General features: G+C 44.2%; 1 protein-coding gene across 2 annotated transcripts in view; it reads left to right on the top strand.

The window, feature by feature from the left end:
- Window positions 1-20,498, top strand: part of KAT6A (lysine acetyltransferase 6A) — a 333,161-nt gene that overhangs the window by 231,309 nt on the left and 81,354 nt on the right. For both annotated transcript variants that reach the window (XM_029603716.1, XM_029603717.1), the window contains exons 11-12: window positions 6,333-6,494; window positions 7,458-7,551. In XM_029603716.1, coding sequence (XP_029459576.1) covers window positions 6,333-6,494; window positions 7,458-7,551 — 256 coding nt within the window. The remainder of the gene's footprint in view (window positions 1-6,332; window positions 6,495-7,457; window positions 7,552-20,498) is intronic.

A 20,498-nucleotide genomic window follows, 5' to 3' on the forward strand; every position in this document is an offset into this window, starting at 1 on the left:
GCTTTCAGAAAAGATGTACATGATAGCTATCTTCCTGGAAACCAAAACCAGATAGCCAACATGTTAAGTTGCTAACTACAATCACACAAATGGTCATTGGTTTAACATAGTGAAAGAACTGTTGTAACTTTGGGGAACACTTCAGATAAATCTCATTATAGTTCTATTCAACAACAAAGTTCCCACCTACTGTTCCAAAAGAGCAATAAGAAACAGTCTTAACTTTTTCAATCTCAGGGAATCAAGTACTTCTTATGTGTTTCACCCAATTCCTCTTATAGCAAAAACAACTAAAAAATTAAGAAAAGGGCCTAATGATTTTGATAGCCCTTTTTTGGCCATGTTAAATTTGGTTTCCATGGCTTCAGTGCATAGCTATTCAATAACCAATAAAATTCAAAATATTTCCATTCTGATTACTTGCTACAATGGGAATGTTCTCCATTTGACCCTTCAACCGTTGACTATGACTGCCTGAATATGGAAAGTCAGCTAATTTCTTCCTTGCAGTTACTTAAGAAAGCGAGTAATTCTAGCATCAAGAAAATGTTCTTCTAGAAAATCTTACAACTTTAAATAGAAAAGATTTTCTATTTGGTACACATGTTAATGAGGACCCCCTTTAAATGTCCTATCCCCCTCCTGTTTCAGTACCGTTTAAGCCTTTCGGATTTAGGATTAAAAACTAATTCATTCAGAGATCACCTTAGTTCTAAAGGCGCATACAACCAGATTTCAGGTAGAATTCCTATTTCTCAACAACCTACAGTTGCCAGTTTCATGAAAGGCCTAAATCATCTTTGACCTTGGGATCTAAATATAGTTCTTGCTCAGCTCATAAAATTGCTTTTTAAGCATCTAGCCACAAAAGAACTAAATTTTCTTTCTTGGAAGTTTTTGTTTTTGATAGTGTAATTTCTGCCTGCAGATTAAGGGAATTGCAAATGTTTGTCTCATGCTTATCTTAATTTTCTACCAAAGTTGGTCTTTCAGTTTCATTTAAATCAATCCAGTATCTTGCCGACAATTTTTCTGAGACTATGCACCCATAAAAATAAACAGGCTCTTGACTGTAGAGAAGAGCTTAATTTTATTTGGAGAGAACAAAGTGTTACAGAGAATCTTCACAACTATTCATCTCCTTCAGCCCAGCCAAACATGGGTTTTCAGTTAGAAAACAAACTCTTTCCCCATGGATTTCTTCATCCATTTCTTATTGTTATAATTGGGACAACAACTTCAAAGTAATGTAAAATCCCGTCAGGTTAGGGCTATGGCAGCTAACCTTGGCCCATTTTTGCTCTGCTCCCATAGACGATTACCTGCAAAGCTGCTATCTAGTCTTCTTTCCATGCCTTCATTGTTCCTTATGGACCAGAAAAAGCTTCACGTCAAGATAACAATTTTGGTTAAGCAGTTATTAAAAGCTTATTTAATTAATTCCTTCAACTCAACCTCCAGCCTCTATCAAAGTATAGGTTGCACATTCTACTGCTGATATAAAAGCATAACAAATATTGACATGCAATCCTCAGTTTGGGCACTGAGGGTTCATCGAAGGAGAAGTCAAGTAGGGCCAATCTCCTTTGTAGAGCTGCAAGAGCAGTGGGATACTTAAGTGATTTCTCCCATTCCCAAAGCAGTTGCACATGGAGGAAAGAAGTAGCTCCCATCCAGTGCTTCTCACTGCATTAGTCTCCAGCTTTGAACTCTAGAGTCACCTCAAGACACTTTGAAAAAGGTTAGTTATCCTGCTGATCTTTGTTGAATCTTCAAATTGGCAATTTTTGAGGAGGAACTTCAGATGCAGATTGCAGAGGCAGTTGCTCAACAAATGAGAAGTGCAATGCAGCATGCATAGGCTAGCTCAACATCACTTAGATTATTGAACAATCTGCCTAATTCTACCCTCCTCTGCACGAAAACATTTCTGGGCTGTCTTCAAGGTTTGTGTTTGAGGTTTGCTGTCAACACTACATTCACTCATCATCAAACAGCCTCTGAGAGGGAAGCAGCTCTAGACTGTAATTGGTGGTTGGCTGCAATGCTGTGTGAGTTGTTGTTAGTGAAAAGTTGTTGGCTCTGTGTCTGTGGACCCTCAGAAATCACATCTAGTTTATATAAAGAGTGGCTGTAAGCATTCATGATTGTTTACTCACGAGTCAGAGAAGATATGCTGCAAAGAGGAGTTCTCTCTTGAAATCCCCTTGGACCCTTCTTCAGAGGTAAGGAATAGATCTCTACATGAAAACCTTTATTTATCAGATTTTGTCCATACAATGGCTAACTATATTCCCATTGAGTTATAGGTCAAGGATGATGCCAAACCACCATTATTTGACATTTGCAAGTTCCTGGTTGTCCTAAAAGTGTCTATGGCAGTGCCTATCCACCCTGTTAACCAGGAAATTCATGAGAGACTGTGGGAAACTTGTACGCTAACCTCCCAGTTGGTAAGAAGGTGAACACAAAGTGCCATACAAAGGAGGCTGAGGAAGTTAACCAGTTCCAACTGTCACACCAGTCTCTGGTAATCAAATCTGCTGTAAAACACACCAAAAAATTTTAGAAACATTCCTTGGTGCTGCTGGGGCATGAAAGCCAGACCTTGAATTGTTTTGGAGGAAGGCACCATCTGAATGCTATACATTAGTTATGCATAGCATCCCACCAGACCTACATGGTACAACTCTTACATATCATTCTGGAAAAGGTACAAGAATTCTCTGACCACGTCCCTCGAGAGGATCAGGAGGGAATTCTGTTCACTGTTGGCCCAAGGTGAGAAATGTGAAAAGCATCTTATACATTTGGCATGCAGTGCTTTTGAGACAGCATTGAAGACTTCTGCAGTGGCTGTAGATGAACACAGACTTCCATAGATGTAGGTGTTTATCCTACATGAAGACAGGAAAGGCTCATGGATATCCCTTATACTGGAGTGAATCTTTTTGAAGATAAAGTAAAAGAGGCTGTGGAAGTACTGAAAGATCACCATACAATACTGCAGACTCTTTCCAGTACTGCCTTCGAGCCAACTTCTGCCTGCAGAAAGTACAGGAGTTTCATAATTGTTTTCCACCAAAGAAAGCACTTTCAAGTTCCATCTTGTCCCAGACACCAACAGAGGTTCAGACCTCTGTATCTAGAAAAGTTCAGGATGGTTATCCTGGTCATCTTATTAGCCATTCTAAATAAAGGAGATGGCTGTGCTCTTTGGGCCTGAAGCATATATGCACCCACTCAGACATACATCGAAGCCAGAGAAAATATCTCAGATTTGTTATGCCAACTCATCACCTCCAGGATCATGTCCAGCCTTTTGGCCTAATATCAGCTCTGTAGGTGTTTGTAAAATGTCCGACTGTCATTGTAATATTTTTATGCAAACTTGGTTCATACCTTTTCCTTCTTGGACATTTGATTGGTCATAGGCATCTCTCAGCCAGAGGAAGATGAATCTATGCACATCATTACCCGGATTCATCATCAACTATCCTAACTTTGAACTGAACTTTGCATCTCAAATGGAATTTATAGGAGCTCTGCTAAATGCAATTTGAGCCATGACTTTTCTCCCCACCAGCTAAATTATGGATTTATTGTCAGCCATGAAGGAAGTGAGGCAGTGTCAGAAGATGCCAGCCTGGGACATTGTTGAGAATGTTCAGCCTCATGTCTCAACAGTCCACACAAACCCCATGAAACATTTTCATATAAAATGCAACCAACGGGTATTAAAATCCAAGAAACATCAAGCCACTCAAAGACTGCATGAACACATTTGTCTACAGTAGAATCTCAAAGACTCTGTCTTGTTGGCTGTCCCATTCAAGTCTGGCCAAGGTATGCCTTTCCAAATTCAACTATGTTTGATATATTTATGAGAGATGCATCCGGTTTGGGTTGCAGAGCTCAATTAAATGGTCCCTCCAGGAGAAAAGGCTTCATATCACTTGTTTGGAGATGACTCTAAACCAGTTGTCTGACAGACAAGGAAAACTTTCTTGAAGATAGACTTGAGTTACCATTTAGACATGAGTGGTCCCTTAGTCAGAACATAGCAAACACCACATCATCTCTTGATGAAGAGCTGTTATAGATCCGTTTGCAATAGCTCAGAACAGGAAGGTGCCAGTTTTCTACTTCAGAAGACTGTCATAAAGCAAACTAGCATTAGATGACTTTTTCCTGCACAGGGGAAAGGGACTTCTGTACATGTATCCCTCAATACATCTAGTGGCAAAATCTTTGATAAAGCTCAGAAGACCTAGGGAATTATAATTTTGATACCCCCTTAACCAAGACAAATTTGATGTCTCAGCCTCCAGCATTTATCCATCAGGAATTCAATCAGATTGGACATTTTCCCAATTCTGATATCACAGAACCAAGGAACATTGCTACATCCCAGCCTCCTGTCCCTTGTCTTCAAGCAAGGTAATACACTATTATAATCTCTCCAATTCAGTGTTTCACATACTTCTGTCTTCTAGGAAGAAATCCACTAAAAGGTTGCATGGAGGAGGTTTGCTCTCTGGCATGATAATATAGTCCTAGATCTCTTCGCCAGTCCTCCACAAAAAACTGCTAGAATGCTTTTCTACATATTTCAGAGTCTGTGCTGAAAACCAACTCTATTTGGTTATACCTTGGTGCAATTGGTGTGTACAGTCATGTTGAAGGAAGACAGATTTCTATACAACCCTTAGTTTTTATATTCATAGGAGACTTGCTTAATTTGACACCTCCCATGAAGTCATGTCCATTGTTATGGAAACTCAGCCTGGTTTTAACTCAGTTGATGAAAGCGCCTTTGAGTCTTTGATTTCTTGTGGGCTAACATACCTAACTTGAAAGGTTGCTCTCTTGGTGGCAGTAGATATGGACTGCAGAATTAATATACTTCATGTCCTGGTACTTTATATACCTTATATAAATTTCATCATAGTTGGGTGGTGCTTGACACACATTAAGTTTCTGCCAAGGGTCATGTTGGACTGCCACCTTAATTAGTCAATCATCCTCCCAACATTTTTCCCCAATGGCATTAGCCAATGAAAGTGAACAAGCCCAGCATATTTTACAGTATTAAAAAAAAAACTATTTTATATCTGGAGTAGACTAAAGGCCTTAGAAAAATCACTCAGCTTTTTGTTTCTCTCTCTCCCAACTAGCATGGAGTTTTTGTCTCAAAGAGAATGCTGTCTAATTGGATAGCAGATTACATATCCTTCACTTACATTCAAGCTGACTTGACCTTGAAAAGGAATGTCAAAATCCATAATATCAGGACCAGGGTTACATCCATGGTCCATCTGAGGTCAACTTCCGTTGAATTAATATCATGACTGTGACATGGACCTTTTTTCACACATTTATATAACATTATTATTTAGATACAGACTCCTGACTCAGCACAGCACATTTGGTCAGACCATTCTCCAGGGTTAGAACCCATTATTTTAATTAGCTTTGTCTTCTTAAAAAGGAAAAAAATGGAAGTTTTAAGCAACCAAAAAGAGTTGACCCACCCTGTTAGCAGCAATTATCCCACTGATTCCCTATTTTATTGGCGATCCCTTAGATAGGGAGGCCCATCAATGTGACTAGGTGATTCATTTTGCCTTCAGAGAAAATGAAGTTGCTTACTTGTAACAGCTGTTCTCTGAAGACAAGGGGAATCACCAGTCACACATCCTCCCATCTGCCCTTATGGAGTTAGGCTTAATAACAGAATTGAGGCATGCTGTGGAGACACGGGAACTGCTTCACACACCGTGGAGCCTTCTCGGTTTTTCCTGGAAAGCTCTGGAAATGTGTTCCATGTTGGCATCATTGCATGATATCACCCATCAGACCGGTGATTTCTCTGCCTTCAAAGAACATCTGTGCGACAGAATGCCCTATAGAAACCCTCAAAACACCTTAAGGGACTAGCCCGGTCCACCTTAACACAGGGCATTCTAGGTGCAGGGTGAGCAGGAATAAAGCATGAGTTCAGAGGAGAGCAAGACAGGCCCTGGAGAGGAGGAGAAGGCAGTTACTTAAACATAACTGACCTACTGAAGTTGTTTTGCTGACGTACTGCAAGGTAAGCAGTCTTGAATTATGTTTTATGTATGAAGAATACTGTGAATCTATCCTCCAGCCAGCCATAGACCGCTCGTGCTCTGTGACAGCCTGTTACAGATAAGCAACTTTTTCTCTGATACCTCCATGAGAGGCTAGTGTTTATTGGCTGATTTTGTTATACTGTCAGAAAATAAAGGTGACGATCTTCTGACACTTGATGAGATGCCACTTATTGACCTGTTCTTTATTTTCTTTAGGTTGATGGAAATGTCAGCACCATTTACTGCCAGAATCTGTGTCTTTTAGCCAAGCTGTTCCTGGACCATAAGACTCTGTATTATGATGTGGAGCCATTTCTTTTCTATGTCTTGACACACAATGATGTGAAAGGGTGCCACCTTGTTGGCTACTTTTCTAAGGTGAGCATGTGACTGAGTATTTTGTCACACTAATGTTAGCTGTCCACTTTCCCTATCCTCAGTCAGTCTATAATTCAGATATCCCTTTTTTTTTTTGTAACGGTTTGTACTTCCTTGTGGGTAACATTCATAGGTTCTGACTAGCACCTGCATTCCATTTAATTTTAATGTTGCTGATCAGTATTAAGTGTGTATTTTCCCTGGGATTTGTACTCTGGCTGAAAGCCTAGGGCAAAAGATGTGTAAATGACTTGCTATTCCCTGGGTAGTGCTGGTTAGCATTGCTTCTGGAGTAAACATTCTCATTAAATGCCCTGCAGAATCAAAGCTGGTTGCAGGCATACATCGGTGACACCATCCTTTCTGGCTGTTCCATTTTCTGCTGATTGCAATGTATTACGTGTTCCATCTTTGGCTGCATATAAAAATGACAAACGAATCAGGTCCTGCAATGTCTGAACAGGTGGCGCAGCAAAAGAAAAGGGATTGTTTTCACATTTTGCATCAATATTGCTTTCTCTTCCATCAGCCGCACTTGCTGCTCCCCAGCAGTCCCATATGAAAAGGGTGCATTAAATGGATGAATTTACAGCATTAGGCTACCTTTTTCCAACGTCAGCCTGCATCTTCAGCTATATGTGGCAGATGTATTCCACTCTTAATTTTATGCTGTAGCTGCTGAAGAAGTGGCAAGGAGAAATACTGAGGTGGTGGAGATTGGGGTTATGATGCTGGGGGCAAATGGTGTTATAAAAGACTTACATTGAAAGAAACTTGCACATTCTGTTTCATTGAAGTGCTCTCTGATTTGCTTCTTGACATTTTGGTCATAATTCTCTTTTGATGTTAATTGATTGATGTTCATTGCTGGGAACCATTGCCAGTTTGGTAATCATCAACTTCGTTACTATGATTTTTCCATGCAGAGCGCTGTTTTAAACCACCTGCATTTTCTTTCCTTAGGAAAAGCACTGCCAGCAGAAGTACAATGTCTCTTGTATTATGATTCTTCCCCAGTATCAAAGAAAGGGCTACGGGAGGTTCCTCATTGACTTCAGTAAGCAGCCCAATACCTTTTACTTCAATTATTTTTTATTTCTGTTATGATGACGTTTTCAGTGATGTGTGAGAAATGATTGTTGTTGGCATTGTACGGTCAGTTCTCTAGCTTACTTAAAGTACCTCTAACCTGCAGTGAGTCCTTATGTCCCACTTCCTCAGCACCTTTTCCTTTTTCCTCCAGGGAAGGTATTGCATTAAATGAGTGGAACATTCATTGTTTAATTTCTTGGTTCTGACCCCATTCTGATAAACCTTAGCTTGCTTTCCTCCATACCTATAACTGTAACTTGTATTTCCTCTCGTGCTGAGCCTCATTTTTTTCTCCTAGCCTATAACACTACCCTCTAATGCTTTGCCTTCTCATTTCCTTCATGCCTGCAGTTGTTCCCAGCACCATGTTCTCTAGAGCTTGCTCTCTTCTGTGCTTCTACTCTAGCATGCTCTAATTCATCTTTGTAGAAATGCTGTATATCACTTCTCACACAGCATTATGCCCAGCTGCACACTTAAAGAAATACCTTTAATGGCTTGCAAGTTGGTTTTGATATGGGAAAAAGAAAGTTTATTAAATATTTTTCTCACAGGATAAGCAGGATGGTAGTCCTCACAATATGGGTGACATCACAGGATGGAGCCCAATCACGGAAAACTTCTGGCAAAGTTTCTAGAACTTTGACTGGCACCCACTGGGCAAACCCAGCACGGCCCCGACCCTACAGCCAGCAGGGATCCCCCTTCAGTCGTCTTTTTTCCACGCAGCAGTAGCCACGCAGGTTAAGGAGCTCTTCAGAGATTCCTGACAGGAATTTTTCCTCATGGAACTTTACCAAAAGATTTTTAAAAATTATGCCCCACAGGGGTCCCCTTATCGATACTTTTGCTCCGCGGACGAACAGTAAGTTTTTTACTTGCTTGCGGTCAATTCCCGTCAAGTTTTTCTCTTGCGGCCCAACGGCCATCGACCGCACCATGACTAAATTTGTCGAAGCCATGGCGTCGGGTTTCCGTCGGTGCCCCGACTGCACTCAGTGTCCATCACTGACCCTCACACAGTCTATGTGATGTGTTTGGGGTCCGGCCATGATGTCCATGCTTGCACCAAATGTGCCAAATGACACCAAAGGGGTCGCAAGGCTAGGCTGGAGAAGATGGAACTTCTCTTTCGGTCACAAACCCCGACTCCATCGATAGCTTCGATGTCATCCGAACCAGTACCGTGGACTTCGCGCCAGCACCGGGAACCCGCTGCTGCCCGACTGGCTTCGACTCTGCAGGTATCGACCCCCTCTGTTCCTCCTCAGGAAAAAGACCAAGGAGAACATCGAGAAAAACATCGACACCGCCATCGGAAAGCTCAGGCCACCGATACAGGCAAGCCCTTGGCATTGACGTCGTCTGAGCCACCGACAAAAATGTCCCGTACAGAAAAGGCCCCATCCTTTTCTCTCTCTGGGACACCGAGGCATTCCCCACCTGGACAGGTGCCGGGAGCCGGCTACGCCAGTGCTGCCTCCTACTCCACAACCGGGTATCCATGCCCCAGGTTTCCGTGAGAAATTGGATCGGATGATCCAAGAGGCCATCGGTAAAGCACTCCATCGATGCCATTCCTGAGCCGGCCACCAATCCGATACCCACGGCGCTTGCACCATTATTGGCAAGAATGGATGCGTTAATCTGTGCCCTTCCACCGCTGAATCCGAGGGAACCGATGGGCCCGATTCCTTTATCACCGATACCCTTGTCATCGGAAGAAGAAGAAGAAATACTGATCTCCATTCTGCTCTCCAGAGTGCTGCCACCGACACAACCATCGATGTCACCGATTCCATTGGTGCCTCCCTCGATGCCGCCGATGCCTCCCTCTATGCCTTTGATTCTGCTCGGAGGCCATTGATGCCTAGGCCCGGGCCTTCTGGGATAACACCGTTACTCCCTTCTGATGAACATATGGGAGCTGGTGATGAGCCTTACGATCCTTGGACCGATGATTCGTCCCAGGATACTGATGATCTGCCTTCACAGCCCTCTCCTCCTGATTAAAGGAAGCGTTCTCCAGAGGACTTGTCCTTTATCAACTTTGTAAAGGAAATGTCTGAAACTGTTCCATTCCAGCTTCAGACTGAAGAGGACTCTAGGCATCAGATGCTGGAGCTTCTCCAGTTTCTCGATGCTCCAAAGGAAATCATGTCTATCCCTATTCATGACATTTTTCTGGACTTTTTAAAGAGAAATTGGGAGCACCCTGGCTCTGTGGCACCTGTCAACCATAAGGCAGATGCCACCTACCTAGTTCAGTCAGCCCCTGGCTTCTAGAGAACTCAATTAGATCATCACTCAGTGGTTGTGGAGTCAGCCCAGAAGAGGGCACGACGCTCCATAGAAACATAGAAATGACGGCAGAAGAAGACCAAACGGCCCATCCAGTCTGCCCAGCAAGCTTCACACTTTTTTCCTCCTCATACTTATCTTTTACTCTTGGCTCTAAGTAACCCTTTGGTTCTATTTCCTTTCCACCCCCACCGTTAATGCAAAGAGCAGTGTTGGAGCTGCATCTAAGTGAAATATCTAGCTTAATTAGTTAGGGGTAGTAACCACAGCAATAAGCAAGCTACACCCATGCTTATTTGTTTACCCAGACTGTGATTCAGGCCTTGTTGGTTGTTGTCTGTATATATAGATCCACTTTTCTTCATTCCCCTGCCGTTGAAGCAGAGAGCTATGCTGGATATGCATGAAGTATCAGACTTTCTCCCCTGCCGTTGAAGCAGAGAGCTTTGCTGGTTATGCATTGAAAGTGAAGTATCAGGCTTATTTGGTTTGGGGTAGTAACCATCGTAACAAGCAAGCTACTCCCCGCTTTTTGTGAATGCAAATCTTTTTCCACATTTCCTCTTGCTGTTGAAGCTTGGAGCAATGTTGGAGTCGCATTAACCGTGTGTATGTTTATTGAATAAGGGTATTATCTCCAGGTAGTAGCCGTCATTCCCGCGAGCCACCCACTCTTCATTCACATCCTCTAGACTTTATGGATCCACAGTGTTTATCCCACGCCCCTTTGAAGTCCTTCACAGTTCTGGTCTTCACCACTTCAAACCTCATTCTTCCATTCCTTCAGGAAAGAAACAAAAATTCTTGGATGCATTTGTAAGACGTGTATTCCACGGCTCAATGCTAATCTCTCGCATTGCTTCCAACCAATTGTACATGTCCCAATACAACAGGGCCCTGTTCACAAAGATTCAGGAATTTGCTGAAGCCTTACCTCTGCAATTCCAGGACCAGCTTCATGCCATAGCACAAAAAGGCCTAGATGTTGGCAGACATGAAGTACGATCTGCATATGACATCTTCGATACCGCCTCCAGAGTTTCTGTAGCAGGAATTAGTGCGAGGAGATGGGCCTGGCTAAAGTCTTCAGACTTCAGACCAGAAGTACAGGACAGGTTAGCTGGCTTGCCCTGTGCTGGGGGATAATCTTTTTGGTGAAAAGATTTAAGAAGCAGTGGTGCAGCTCAAGGACCACCAAGAGACGCCAGCTCTTCTTACTGCCTTCTAGATCTCTCTTCCTCTTCCAAAAGATCTTTTTGGAGAGACTCCAAGAGACAAGTCTATCGGCAAAGGAGATACTATCCCCCAGCGTCCAGGGGTCGGCCTTCTAAGCCTTACCAAGTACAGAAGTCACAGCCAGCTCCCCAGCCAGGTCCAGCGTCTGGCTTTTGACTCCTTACTAGAGAGCAGTACCCAGCCTCCACTTCTGGCTATTTCCGTCGGAAGCCGATTGTGCCACTTCTCCAGACTTTGGCACACAGTCACCACAGATCAGTGGGTACTTGCTGTAGTAACTCAAGGTTACCACGTCAACTTTCTCTCTGTTCCATCGGATTCTCCACCTCGGCTGACGTGGGGAACATCTGACCAATTATCACTCCTGGAGCAGGAGGTCTCCTTCCTCCTCCAGTCCCGAGCAATAGAGCCAGTGCCCATATCCCAACAGGGGCAGGGGTTCTATTCCCAGTATTTCCTGATACCCAAAAAGTCAGGTGGTGTTCGCCCAATACTGGATCTTCGCACCTTAAACAAATACCTACAAAGAGAAAAGTTCAAAATGGTAACCTTGGGTTCTCTTCTTCCCCTTCTCCAAAGGGAAGACTGGCTCTGCTCTCTAGACCTTCAGGACGCCTACACACACATTTCAATTACTCTGTCACATCGCAGGTTCCTGCGGTACCTAGTAGGCCCAAAACACTTCCAATATCGAGTGTTACCATTCAGCGTAGCATCTGCCCCACGAGTCTTCACCAAGTATCTCGTAGTGGTAGCTGCCTTTCTCAGGAGTCAAAGTGTCCACGTCTACCCCTATCTCGACGATTGGTTGATCAGGGCTCCCACTCAGCAAACTGCACTGACGTCCCTATGTCTCACGTTGCATACCCTGAACTCCCTAGGGTTCCTCATAAACTATCCAAAATCCAGGCTAGTTCCTTCTCAAACCCTGTCATTCATAGGGGCTGACTTGGACACTCCAAAAGCGAAAGCCTTCCTGCCTCGGGATCGAGCTTTCACTCTCACTTCTCTGGCCCATCGACTGCAGGTTCGACAACATTCAACTGCATGCCATTTTCTGGTCTTACTGGGTCATATGGCCGCCTCTGTGCATGTCACTCCCATGGCTCGCCTTGTTATGAGAATAATGCAGTGGACTCTAAAATCGCAGTGGACTCAGTCATTTCAGCTAATGTCTATCATTGTCCACATCACCAAACAGCTTCGCTTATTGCTGGCCTGGACAAACCAGTCCTCTTCAAGGCCTTCCATTTCAGGTTCCAGACCCTCAAATATCTTTGACAACAGATGCCTCCAACCTCTGCTGGGGTGCACACATTGCCAACCTACAAACTCAGGGTATCTGGTCTCCAGAGGAAGCCAAACACCAAATAAATTTCCTAGAGTTCTAAGGGTTTTTAAGGATCACCTTTCTAACCAGGTCATCCTGATTCAAACCGACAACCAGGTGGGCCATGTGGTACATCAACAAGCAAGGGGGATCGGGCTCCTACCTCCTGTGTCAGGAAGCTGCACAGATATGGGCGGAGGCCCTTTCCCATTCAGTGTACCTCAGGGCCACCTACTTGCCGGGAGTGGACAATGTGTTGGCGAACAAGCTGAGTCGCACTTTTCAACTGCACGAGTGGTCTCTCAACCCCACAGTAGCGGACTTAATATTCCAATGTTGGGGTTACTCTCGCATAGACCTCTTTGCATCAATCCGCAACTGCAAAGTAGGAAACGTCTGCTCTCTCACTCGCAGCCAACATCTACAACCAAGAGACGCTTTCTCCCTCTCGTGGGCCAGTGGTCTCCTATATGCATACCCTCCACTTCCACTCATTTCCAGGACTCTTGTGAAGTTGCGAAAGGACAAGGGACTGATGATCCTGATAGCCCCTCACTGGCCACGCCAGGTCTGGTTTCCAATACTCCAGAACCTATCAGTTCACCAGCACATCCCTCTGGGGAAGGACCCGCTTCTGATCACTCAGAACGACGGGTGCTTGCGTCACCCCAACCTCCAGGCCCTGTCTCTGACTGCCTGGATGTTGAAAGGTTAATACTTCAACCTCTTAACCTTTCAGAGCCGGTCTCCAGTGTCCTGGTAGCTTCACGAAAGCCTTCAACGAGAAAGTCTTATCGTTATAAATGGAACAGGTTTACGGTATGGTGTACTTCCATGTCCATCGACCCCCTTCACTTGTTCCATACAGAGGTTTCTGGACTATCTCTGGCACCTGTCAGAGTCAGGCCTGAAAACGTCCTCTATCAGGGTACATATCAGTGCGGTAGCCGCCTTCCATAAAGGTGTCTGGGATGTACCCATTTCCGTACAATCCCTTGTAACACGCTTTTTTTAAAGGCTTGTTCCACCTAAAACCTCCACTACGCCCTCCGGCTCCCTCCTGGGATCTTAACGTGGTTTTGGGGCGACTCATGAAATCGCCATTTGAGCCTCTCCAATCCTGTGATCTCCGCTATCTCACCTGGAAAGTGATTTTTCTTTTGGCGATCACATCCGCTCGCAGAGTTAGTGAATTAAAGGCCTTAGTCACCTATCCGCCTTACACTAAACTTCTGCATGACAGGGTAGTACTCTGCACTCACCCTAAGTTTTTGCCTAAGGTAGTATCGGAGTTTCATATCAGTCAATCCATTATACTACCCATTTTCTTTCCCAGGCCCCATTCGAAACCAGGAGAACAGGCTCTGCATACCCTTGACTGTAAACGTGCTGTGGCATTTTATCTAGACCGTACAGCCACCCACAGGAAATCCACTCACTTGTTTGTTTCCTTCGATACCATCAAATTGGGTAAACCTGTGGGAAAGCAGACCCTCTCCTCCTGGTTAGCAGACTGTATTTCCTTTTGCTATCAGCAGGCAGGCATTCCGCTACAAGATCGTGTCAAGGCACACTCTATTAGGGCCATGGCGACATCAGTAGTGCACCTACGCTCGGTGTGGCTTGCTGACATTTGTAAAGCTGCTTCCTGGACTCTCTCCACACCTTCGCAGGTCACTATTGCTTAGATAAGGCTGGCAGACAGGATTCCATCTTTGGCCAGTCTGTGCTACGCAACTTGTTTGCAAATTAATGTACCAACACCCTTTCACGACCTGTTAGGGTTCAGGATGCCCTTTAACCAAATTGACACCCCAGTTATTATGCCTGTTGCACGTCTTTGGGTACATTTGGTGCATTGCCCGGGCATCCTCAGCTGGGTACTCACCCATATGTGAGGACTACCATCCTGCTTGACCTGTGAGAAAGCAGAGTTGCTTACCTGTAACAGGTGTTCTCACAGGACAGCAGGATGTTAGTCCTCACGAAACCTGCCCACCACCCCGCGGTGTTGGGTTCATTTTCTTATTTTATTTTTCGCATGTACTTTTACTATAAGACGATACTGAAGGGGGACCCCTGCTGGCTGCAGGGTCGGTGCTGTGCTGGGCATTCCCAGTGGGTGCCAGTCACAGGTGTCCTGTGAGAACACCTGTTACAGGTAAGCAACTCTGCTTTATTCCTTATCCCATGTAACCAAGCCATTGTAGTAATAGTCTGGTAGGGTCCACAGACCGTAGCTCCCTTCAGAATCTTGTATTCATGTACCCTGAATCCTATCTATAGGGGTTATGAATGCTGCTTTCACAGCTTTCTTACCTCCTGTCATCCTGATGAAAAGAAACTGGGTTTGGGAAGGAACACTGCCACAAAGCCGTTAGGGACCCACAGAGATCCATTAGCATGCCATTTCTGTTTATATTTGCTTCTCCTGGATAAGATTTATCAGGCTTTTGGGGTGAAATATTTGTTTTATGCTGATCACTTACAGTTCCTCCATGTCTCCCAGATCAGTCCAGACGAGTGAGCTTTTCTCCCCAACCAGCAGATGGAGACAGAATAAAAGTTTAACTGTACCATGGTACATTAGTCAGTGTGCCGTCTGCAGCAGATGATTGAGTTGGAAAGCCTGCAGTTAGATTAGAGGCAGAATATTTGGAGAAGTAGTGGCAAATTGCTCCAGGGATGTTAGGCTCTGTTTAAGAGCTGTCCCCCTGGCTGAGTAGAGTCGAACGGGGAGGGTTGGTGACCTGTGGACTGGCTCCCTCAGTGTTCCTAACCTTTCTCTTGGAGGATTCAGGCATTGAAGCAGCTTCAGTGAAGTATCTTTTTTTTTTAATTACTTCTTTTGGAAAGTACTTTGAGGGAAGCTGTGCCTTTAAGGAAGAAAAAAGAGAGAGAGGTTTTGGAGTTAGCGGGGTGGTACTGCGATAGCTCCATGAAGAGGGAGAAAGCACTTCAGCAGTAAGGCCAGGCCTGGGGATGGCTCATTGGTGCAGCAGAGTCAGGTTGGAGGACCATAGTGTGTTTGACTGCCGGAAGAGTATGTGACTGTGTGAGGCTCCATAATGACGGCTTGCACTGAATGCAGGAAGAGCCACAAAGTTTGTGAGGCTTCCCAGATAAAGCTGCAGGCTTTGGGACTCCGTGTATCGACGATGCGGAAGGCAGCTCAAGGGTTGCTGTTAAGGTGTCTGAGGGGAAGAGAGCAGCAAACAAGAAACATATGCCGTAAGCAGCTGAAGCAGGCAGTTCTGCTCCGCTGTGCAGCACAGGAGCCGCAACCAATTTAATTCCTGTTCCTATGGGGCAGGTAATGCTGGGGGAATATGCTGCATCTTCCCCGGAGTTGCCCCCCTGTAATGGAAAGGTTGGACAGTGCCTGGGAGATTTCTGAGGAGACAGAAGGTACCCTGGATGCAGAGTCGGATGTGGGGGAGACTTTTTCCACATAATTTGTGCTGTTAATGTACAAAGCATTTCCTGTCAGAAAGGGAGCAGAGGTGGGGGATTTCCTGCTCCATGGGGATGTCTTGACCTTCAAAGGTGAGGTCAGGGGGGTGGGGAGGGGACGGAGGTTCCATCTCATCCCTATAAGAGGAAGTGGCTTCCAGGCTCTGGTCTAGGTTTGGAGTCACCTGATTTGGGGAAAGATGTGCATCACTTACTAGACCTCCCTGGTAACGAGGATATGGACGGAGAACCCATGGATGATGGGGAGATCCCCGTGGTGGAGGAGGAAGACCCTAAGGTGGTCAGGCTTTTCTGCAAGGAGGAATTGTTCTCCTTGATTTCTCAGGTCTTGAAGGAGCTTGGGATTAAAGAGGTGGACATGGAATAGGAATTTGAGGGGGAAGACCCCATCATGGAAAGTCTTAGAGGACCCGCTAAGGTGTTTCCCATCCACCAAACTGTTAAGAAGCTAGTGTTCAGAAACTTGAAGGTCAGAAGAGCCATGGTGAAACTGTATCCATTGCTTGAGGAAGCCTTGGAGCTGTTAAAGCTACCTAAGGTGAATGCCTTAGTCTCAGCAGTTGACAAAGAAAAATACCAGTCCATGTGCGGTATGCACAGCTCTAAAGGGTACCCAGGATTGGAAAATGGAGCTCCATTTTAAGAGGCTGTTTGAAGTCTCAGCCTTGGGTGTATGGGTGTGCAGTAGCACTGGTAAAGCACCTGGGAGGAGTCCAAAGGACATAAATTGCCCAAGGGCAAACCCAGAGGAAACAGGAAGTCTTTTCCAAGTAGATAAAAGTACTGGGAGACCAAGTGCTATCAGCCAGGTAAATGGTTCTCAGCGTAGCAACAGAGTGCTAATAGGCTGCAGCCCTTTCAGAGAATCTATTAATCAGTATGAGAGAACTCCAATTCCGGCAAGAGAGAACCTAAGGGTTCACAATGATACGCAGTTAGTTTACTCTTTGGTCCCGAATATTGGGGTTTGTTCAGTTCTCTTTTATGAGAAGTTGACCAAGATAGCATTGGACCAATGGGTCCTCTCCATCATAAGAGAAAGTCATGCCTTAGAATTTTCATGCCTAGTATGCAAGGCCTTCATAGTGTCGCCTTGCGGAATTAGTAAAAATGTGGCCGTGGTCCAATCCATGCTAGACCAGCTTCAGAAACTAGAGGCTGTAGTTCCTGTTCCCTGGGAAGAACGGAGGCAGGGCAGCTATTCCATCTATTTTGTAGTTCTAAAGAAAGATGGTACTTATTGTCCCATCCTAGACCTAAAGAAGGTGAATGCAGTGCTGCAGGTACCTCATTTTTGGATGGAGACTCTACGCTCGGTTATGGCATCAGTTAGAACAGGGGAATTCTTGGCATCTGTTTTTTATTTATTTATTTATTTACAATGCTTATATACCGCACAAAGGGTAGGGAACTATCCGTCTAGGCGGTTTACAAAAGGGTACATACATAAGCAAAATTACACATTAACAAAGCAAATCGTAAAAACATATACAGACAGATCAAATTTTATAAAAATCAAACAAAATACCAAGGTCATATGATATTTAAGCTTAATATAAATTATATGCTTTAGTAAAAAGATGAGTTTTTAATAGTTTCTTAAATTCTGTACGGCTAGCTGTCAAACGGATATGTTCGGGCAATGAGTTCCAGAGTAATGGACCAGCAACGGAGAAAGCTCGTTTACGGGTTAGTGCTAAACTTACGGATTTTATTGTAGGTACTTCAAGAATACATTTGTCGAGGGAGCGGAGTTGTCTGGAAGGTCTGTAGATTCGTAGTAATGAACATAACCAGATGGAATTAGCATTATAAAGTAGATTGTGTATTGTAGTCAGGATCTTGTAAATGATACGATATGTAATGGGTAGCCAATGCAAGTGTTGTAAAACTGGGGTAATGTGTTCAGACCGGGGTGTGTTGTATAACATGCGAGCAGCTGCATTTTGTATTAGTTGTAGGGGTCGTATTGTTGCTTGAGATAAACCAAGGTAGAGGGCATTACAGTAATCTAATGAAGATAGGATTAAAGCCTGGGTAATTAGTCGAAAGTCATTGGGAAGAAGAAGTGGTTTAAGTTTTTTTATCATATATATCTTAAAAAAGGATTTTTTTACAAGATCTGATATATGGTCAGTCATTGACAGTTTTGAATCTATCAATACACCTAGATTTTTTGCGTATGGTTTTATGTTAATGGATTGGTTTTGAAAAATGAAGGTTAGTGGAGGTCGATGAACTGAGTCTGGTACCGTGGATAGGTAGACTAATTCTGTTTTACTTGTGTTCAGTTTGAGTCTATTGTGTGAAAGCCATGTTTTGATTGTGGATAAGTATAACTGTAACAAACCAAAAGTTTTTGACCAGGAGTCGGTAAAAGGAATGGTGAATTGAATATCGTCTGCATAAATTTTGAAGTTGAGGTCAAGTCCAGCAAGAAGGCGGCAGAGGGGTAGTAAGTAAAGATTGAATAGGAGGGCTGAGAGTGCGGAGCCTTGTGGTACACCTGACTTGGTAGTGTACCAGTCAGAGTGATAGGGACCAGCCATGATTCTTTGCTTACGATTAGATAAGAATGAGGAAAACCATTGTAATGCAAGATCTGTAATGCCTATTTGAGATAGTGAGGGAAGTAGAATGTCATCTGTTGATGGCTTATCTCCATATTTCCATTTGGGATGCATACTAGAAGGTCCTCATAGTATCATATAGTAATGACGGCAGAAGAAGACCAAAATGGTCCATCCAGTTTGCCCAGCAAGCTTCCCATGGTAGTAAATGCCACTCTGTGCAGGTTACTCCATGTTTCTGTTAAGGGTAGTAACTGTCACTCCATGCAGGTTACCCCCAAGCCTTTTTCATTCATTCCCATCCTCTAGCCTTTAGGGATCCACAGTGTTTTCAGTTTTGGACTCTTCCCTTTGGTTTCGCACGGTGCCATGTACATTCACCAAAGGAATGGAAGTCGTGGCAGCGGCCCTTCACAGGGGAGGGTTTTTTGGTCCATCCTTAAGGGGATGTCCGACTTATTCTGGTAAAGTTGTGGGATATTTGACAGCAGTCGATCCTAAGTTTGATGCAGAGGTTGCAGTCCCTGGGCTGGTTTGTGAATTTGGCAAAGAGCCACTTGGTTCCTTCTCTATCATTGGAGTATTTGGAGTCACATTTAGAGACCAAAGTGAGCAAGGTGTTTCTCACTATGGAAATAATATTGAAATTACAGGGTCAAATTCAACTTTTATGATTTTTATTTTTATGTTTAATAAGACCTATTAACTAAGTTTTTTTGTTTTGTTTTTTTTAAGGTTTCTCTTCTCTTTTCTTTTAGTCATTAATGTTACAACATTATTGTTAAGTTTTGAACTAATGTACCCTATTCCAAGTTTCATAACCTTGTTCTATGTAATGCCTTTATTGGTGATTTTCATGTTCTGTTTCAATGTAAACCGATGTGATATGTATTTCATACAGGAACACCGGTATATAAAACCCAAAAAATAAATAAATAAATAAATAAATAAACTGTTGTATCTTTGGACTCAGAATCTGGGCATACTTGCAGGTTCTTGGATGCATGGCATCTTCTCTGAATCTGGTACCTTGGACATTTGTTTTTATGCATTTTCTTCAGAGGGCACTACTGCCACACTGAAATCCTCAGTCAGAGGATTTAGAGTGTCATTTACCTCTTCTTGGGGATGCCAGGTCGAGTCTGTCCTGATGGCTTTCTCAGTCCAGTTTGGAGAAGGGAGTTGGCCTGGACATTCCAGATTGGGTTGTGGTGACAAGGATGCCAGTCTGATGAGCTGAGGGGCCATCTGTCACGATCAAACAGCGCAGGACGTTGGTCATTGACAGAGGCATCCTAGTCCATCAGCCGTCTTGAAACCAGGGCCATTCAGATGGTGCTGTTCACTTTTCTTCTGATGGTCTAGAAACAGGCGGTACGAGTTCTGTCCGACAAAGTGACAGCAGTGGCTTACATCTACAGTCAAGGGAGCACCAGGAGTCAGGCGGTGTCCTTGAAGACTCAGGGGGAGTTTCTTTGGGCGCAATGTCATCTCTTGAGCCTGTCAGCATCTCAAGTGGCCAGGATGGAGAATCTGCAAATGGATTTTCTCAGCAGGAACATGACCCTGGAGAGTGGGAATTGTCAAGAGAGGGATGTCTCCTATTCATTCAAGGTGGGGAGTTCCTCAGATAGACCTGATGCGTTAAGGGACAGTGCCAAGGTTTGGCAATTCTTCAGTCACAGAAGAGAGTTGGGAGCAGAGGGTCTCAACACTCTCTTTCTCAACCGTGGCTGCATGGGATACTGCTATACGTATTTCCTCCTTGGCCACTAATAGGCAGAGTCCTGCAACAGATTGAGGCTCATTGAGGAAAGGTGATTCTGGTGGCACCAGAGTGGCCAGGGCATCCATGGTTTGTGGATCTAATAAATCTAGCATTAGACAGCCAGTTGAGGCTCAGGCATCTTCTCGGTTTGCTTCATCAGGGTCTAGTTTGCTTGGAGCAGGCCAATCACTTTTGTCTTGCAGCCGGCTTTTAAGTGGAGGCAGTTGAGATTG

The sequence above is a fragment of the Rhinatrema bivittatum genome, chromosome 5 (genome assembly GCF_901001135.1).
Source record: "Rhinatrema bivittatum chromosome 5, aRhiBiv1.1, whole genome shotgun sequence".
In the NCBI taxonomy this organism is placed as follows: domain Eukaryota; kingdom Metazoa; phylum Chordata; class Amphibia; order Gymnophiona; family Rhinatrematidae; genus Rhinatrema; species Rhinatrema bivittatum.